This window comes from Engraulis encrasicolus, chromosome 17 (assembly GCF_034702125.1).
Source record: "Engraulis encrasicolus isolate BLACKSEA-1 chromosome 17, IST_EnEncr_1.0, whole genome shotgun sequence".
Taxonomy (NCBI): Eukaryota; Metazoa; Chordata; class Actinopteri; order Clupeiformes; family Engraulidae; genus Engraulis; species Engraulis encrasicolus.
Genome location: NC_085873.1, coordinates 38,862,543 through 38,868,542, shown reverse-complemented (window position 1 = coordinate 38,868,542; position 6,000 = coordinate 38,862,543). Strand labels below are relative to the sequence as shown.

Below are 6,000 nucleotides of genomic sequence, written 5' to 3'. Positions count from 1 at the left end.
ATTTTGCTGTTACTAAAGTAATGCAGTAAATTAGTGTAATGCATACAATTACATTTTAAATATATCAATGTCGTAGTATAAGGGATTCTAATGAAAAGACAGTAACATGTAATCAGTAATGCATTACAGTTTTTGGCTAAGTTGCCCAACAGTGACCCTCAGCGGCTGCCATAGTATATTGTCTACACAGCACAAGTGACGTGAAAAAAAATGCCCTTTTGGCTTTTTTTGGAGTTTGTTTTGTTTTGGCCTTTGTGTTGGCAGTCTACTAAATCGGCTGAGAGGGTCGGACCCCGTGAATTGTAGCCATAGGAACTTTTATGTACTAGGAAACTGACCACTAATTTTAGCTTCTTGGTCAAGAAGCTTCTTGGCTTTTTGTTGACTCACAGACTGCAAGTACAAACTTTGCCGTAGATGTCTGGCAAACATTTTACATTGCTGTATGTCTGTGGTGTATAATAATTGGATCCAGGCATCTCTTCAATAGATTGTTAATTGGTAGAAACCGTTCCTAAAATGTATTAAGGAACTGACCACAAAAATAAATATTCATCTTCAGAAGACAACAGTTGAACTATACCAGAAGAAGACAATGTAGAGTTTATTGTGTTTTAGTATTTAGTGTTTTTATTAGTGTTGAGTGGGGTGTGTATTGAGTGGTGTGGGTTGAAAAAAAAGAATGTGATGGGAAGGGACCCGTGTGAAATTATGTGGCTGAAGCACTGTTTTGAAAGCGCTGATTCAGGTGTACAGCAAACGCCACAGGCTGTCCGGCCAGAACAGTATGAAGATCAAATGAAGTGAAGTATGAAGTCCAATGAAGTCAGACACAGATGTAGATCAAACCATGGTTTTACTAAAATGTAAAAGAAGACATAAACAAGGCATAAGAAACATGTATATACAGAAATGTAAATACAATAAGCACATACACATACAGACTATATGAAGAGCTCTTTTCCAAAATGAGATATATCCATGTTATATAATGATGGGAAATTGACATTTTTGTATTGGGCATTCCATTGAATTGCATTGCAAAATGCATTTTTATAGAGGTTCAAATAGTAAGTTCTCAAAACATTTGAATGGCAAGAATTAACACATAGATGATAGGGCGTATTAACAGTGAATTCCAATATTAAAATGAAAAAAGTCAAAAATGGTGGATATAGTGTTTTTGGAAAAGAGCTCTTCATATACAGTATATACAGAGGGGGGAATGAATGGCAGAACTGCAGCATGGAGAATGAGTAACATACGATGCAGCCACGAGACAAACAGAACAGTAAACAGACAATGCAATAAAGACATGACATACAGTTGAGGACGATATTAGCCTCCCTCCTGAAATTAGACATTTCTCTTGATTTCTCAGTGAGAATGACAATTATGAACCGTTTCTGTTATTCCGGAAACAAATACACTGATGGAGACAATGTCCAATGAGTTGAATTTGCATTTTTCTATCGTTACAATGAGTTTAAACGAAAAAGGTCAAAAATGACAAGGACAAAATTATTAGCCAAAATTATTATTAGGGGGGCTAATAATATCGTCCTCAACTGTAAATACAGTATCAACATAATACAGTAACTTACTCTCAGTGGTCTGAGGCGTGACCTGTGGCCTGGCCCTAATATGCACAGAGCAGCACAGCAGGCTGCCGAGCCAGGGGGTGTGCCTGATGATGCTGGTGTAGCTGCTGCTGTTGCTCCTTCACACGGCTGTGTGGAACTGATGACCTGGGGAGGACACTCGGGGACGGACTCCTGATGGTGGCCTCCCCATGACGGGCTCTGACAGGTGTGCGCTGTGGCTCCTTCCTGCCACTGGTGGTGCTGATGCACTGCACAACCTGAGCCGGGGACGAGGGGTGAAGCTATCGCAGAGGGAGGCGCCAGTGGGGGCTGTCAGCTGCGCTGATGGTGAAGCTGACTGCTCGACGACTGCGGTCCTCTGGTTGCTTCCAATGACGATGCCTGCTAGCCTAGCCGCTACCTGAGCCAGCGTGCCTGAGATGTGGCGCTGGCGCTTGGCAAACTGATGAACACTAGCGGGTGTCTGTCCCTCAGTGAACATACTGCTTATGGGTGACTGCTGAACCTTGGCTGGGCCTTTGAGTGTCCAACGGAGGTGAGTCTTGATGGCTGCTGGCCCTCCTGAAGGGCCCAGACGCACTGTCCTGACTGTTGTGACTGAGGTACCCTGAGCATGGTACCGTGCGGCCGCACTGCTCCCTTGGGGCGCCATTGGGGGCTGCCCCCTTGCATGGGTGAGGCATAAATGCAATTTCATTGTGTGCAGGGAACACTTGTGTGCTGTGTCACAATGGGAGTTCGGAGTTTCCCAATCGGGCTTTCAGATGATTGCAGTCAGAGCCAATGAGCAGCAGGGGCTGAGCTAACGAGAACTCCTACAGAGACAGACTTCTGACTTGAGGGTAGGTCTCCTGGTGCCTCCCACTGGGTAGGAGTGGCTGGAGAGGCGAAGCTCTGGCGATGTGAACTCTGGCGACTGCTCCATACGGAACTGCTTCCGGGGCTGATGAGCAGGGGAAACCGTGGAGGAGACTGATCTCTCTGACACAGGCCTCTGTTTCTTATGAATAGTCCTGAGTGAGACCTCCTCCTTCTGCCTCTGAAGATGGAGTCTCTGAGCCGCACCATGAATGAGGATAGTGAGCTCTCTGACCACCTTCTTCCGCGGTAATGAAGGCACACCTTCACCATCTTGAGTCGCACCATGCTACTGCGTGCTGGGTTGACATAGTCACAGGCTCACGGGTGGTGGCTAACTTGTGTGAAGTGGAGGTTGAGGTCGGACTGTTGACCTCATGTAGTACGGTTACACTGCCGAGAGCGACCTTTCAGGTGCCAATGCGCAGTTGGATGATCCCGACCACACCTCAACGCCAGCTGTTGCTGCCTCCTCACATGTCCCGTTGGTTCTGCAAACATGGGCGAGGTAGGATGCTGCAGGAGTGGCACCCGTGGTGGTGACTCTGCTGCATCGCCTGGAGTGCAGAACACTGGCGGAGGACGTGGTGGGAATTCATGTACATCAAGTGCAGGCTGAGTTTACAGGTCAGAGAGAGGAGAGCAGTAGAGGGAGGGGAGGGGGGCAGGTGGCAGGGGGGGCGGTCTCGCTGACGACGGATTCGAAGACTGCAGCTGCAGGAGCGGTGGCACCCGTGGTGGTGACTCTACTGCATCGCCTGGAGTGTTTAACACTGCCGAAGGACGTGGTGGGAATTCATCATCATCCAGTTGTGCAGGCTGAGTGTACAGGTCAGAGAGAGGAGAGCAGTAGAGGGAGGGGGGGCAGGTAACCCATCAGCAATCGGGGGATGGGCTGGTTGCTGAGAACAGTGAGGAATCACTCAAGAGGGCTGACTGTTGTTGATGGACCACCAGGCTCTAGGAGCCATAGTTCTTAACATGGGTGTTGAGTGGGCTGTGTGTTGAGTGGGCTGTATGTTGAGTGGGCTGTGTGTTGAGTAGTGTGGGTTTTGAGTGGTGTGTGTGTTGAGTGAGTATGTGTGTTGAGTGAGTATGTGTGTTGAGTGAGTATGTGTGTGTGTGTGTGTGTGTGTGTGTGTGTGTGTGTGTGTGTGTGTGTGTGTGTGTGTGTGTGTGTGTGTGTGTGTGTGTGTGTGTGTGTGTGTGTGTGTTTTGGTCCTTAGCTCTCAGTGGCCTCCAAAGCCCAACATCTTGGAGATCCACCTCAGCGTAGATGTTAGCTTTTGCCTCTGAGAGTTTTCAGCCTGGCCGTCACTGGCTCCCTCTATATCAATCACCACGTGGTCTGCCTTTGCGCCAACGCCTCCCTCTATATCGATGACCACGTGGTCTGCCTTTGCTACAACGGGTCCTTTGCGGCTTCCTTTGCTCTTTCCAATCAATTCGGTTTCAAGGAGGACTTTCGAGATCTTATCCTGAGCTTTCTCTCCCGTCATCTGGCTGTTCTCATCAATCTTTTGTAGCTCCAGAGCTGCGAGCCTTGCCTCCAGGTTGGTAATCTTGTGCTGTTGCGCTTCTCTCTCTCGCTCCTGCTTTTCCCTCAGGGCCCTGGCTTTCTTTATTAAAGCCTTTCTCCTTTGGAGCTGGGCTTCACCAAGGATGTTGGTTACGGGTGCCTCACTCTTCTCCTGCTCCATAGTGACCAGCCTTTCCTCCAGATTTATCATTTTCTTCTCTTGCACTTCCCTTTCTTCCTCTTGCTGCTTTCTCAGGGCCCGGGCTTTATCCAATAGGGACTTCTTCTTGTCTTTTGTCAGGGTCTGTTTGAGCTGTACCTCTTTTTGTTGGGCCTCTGCTCTCCTTCCCTCCAGCTCCTTCCACAGTCCCATCGCTTGCTCCATGAGCTGCCATTGAGCATCCATTTTGTGCTCAGCCTCCGTTCTCATGATCTTGATGTCTCCCCTCGTCAAAGCAAGCTCTCTCCGCATTTCTTCCATCTTTCTTTTATATACTTCCTGCTGTGGCATTTCTGCCTTTGATTCTCGATGTATTTCTGTGAAGAGAAAGGGGATTTTAGTGTGTTTTTGTTTTGCTGGCATCCATTGTGATGGGTTTCAATGCATGGTCCAATTACAGACCTTGACAAACTTGACCCCTACTAATAATGCATTTACTGTGTGTTGCATGGTAACAACTAAATTACAGTTGCAGTGTTTATTGAAGCCACTTCCATTGCATCCATTCCACTTCCATATAATTCTTATGATGTGAACAAGTAGCCCATGACTTCAATGTAAATTTGCCCAATGGGCATTAAATGAAACAGAATGTTTCACTTAGCAAAGCCATTGTGACATTCTTTCTATGAATACAGTATTCTACTTGACACACTGTACAAAAATTGGTCTTATTGGAGCCCAAGTCATTATAATGTCATGTTTCCAAGACAACTAAATGCTCCAATGACACCAAATGAGACTTGTTGGATTTAATAATGACTTAGGAATAACCTTATACAAAGATAGTTATCATGACTTTCCTAGTAGGTCTAAGACAGCAGTTTTTTAAATAAACAAAACATCTATTGTTAAGTATTATGTAATGTGTAATCATGGCTATATTTACTTGATATCAATTCAGTCATTAAGGTCATACAATTCAAAGCCAAGCTACCAACCCATTATAGCCTGTAAAAAGGTATTTCAAAAGAGCACAAATCTTCATGTTAATAACGATTTGTTTTCCTTCTAATTAGGGGAATCCCTCACCCCTCCCCCAGACCAGTAATAATCTCATGGCAGCTTGAAAAAAATGTGCTTGAAAATTGATTTTCCAAAAAAGTCCAAAAGTCAGTCAAAGCTTTAAATAAGAAATCACTGGTGGACCTAAACAAATATTTCCTATTCAATACCGGCAAAAAAATAAAAATAAAAAATGTATCAGATAAATTCATAATGCCCCCAAATGAATCAAATTGAATGGAATTACATTTCTAATATCCAAGATAATATGTAAATAATTATTATTTACATTTAAAATGTAAAAGTTAAGCTGTGAAGTAGCTTACCTCTATCTCTTGTCTGTTCCTGTGTAGAATGAGTGTCTTTGGGCTTCTCATGGTCAAGATTACAGCAATGGAACTTTGGTTATTGTGACATCATAATAAACTTCTGCACTGGAAATCTCCACCATTATGAGTACTTTCTATACCTTTCTGGCCAGAAATAGTCATTTATTGGACTAATATGAATATTGCCTATTCAAAATAAAGTCCATGTTTAGACTTTTGAATATTTAAAAGATTCCATTGGAATGTTGATGTGGCAAAAAAATAGTACTCTTCCTGCGCTGGCAGGCTTGGTGTTGATGTTATGAAATTAGGCTATGTTACGAACACATCCAAAGTCATCTTTCTCTAGGAATATCATGACTGTGTTTATGTGTGCATGTGCATGTGTGTGTGCACTCTCTCACATGAACCCAGGACAATTGGCGCCGTGCAGCAGCTGGTGGGTGAATGTTAGAGTGTGTGTGT

The 6,000-nt window shown here is 44.8% G+C and overlaps 1 protein-coding gene across 1 annotated transcript in view; it reads right to left on the bottom strand.

Annotated features, from left to right (window-relative positions):
- Positions 1–6,000, bottom strand: part of LOC134467045 (uncharacterized) — a 140,688-nt gene that overhangs the window by 112,430 nt on the left and 22,258 nt on the right. Inside the window, exons 8-11 of the mRNA XM_063220969.1 lie at positions 3,714–4,518; positions 2,911–3,019; positions 2,434–2,703; positions 1,671–1,861 (exon numbers count right to left, since the gene is read on the bottom strand). Of these exons, the coding sequence (XP_063077039.1) occupies positions 1,671–1,861; positions 2,434–2,703; positions 2,911–3,019; positions 3,714–4,518 (1,375 nt within the window). The remainder of the gene's footprint in view (positions 1–1,670; positions 1,862–2,433; positions 2,704–2,910; positions 3,020–3,713; positions 4,519–6,000) is intronic.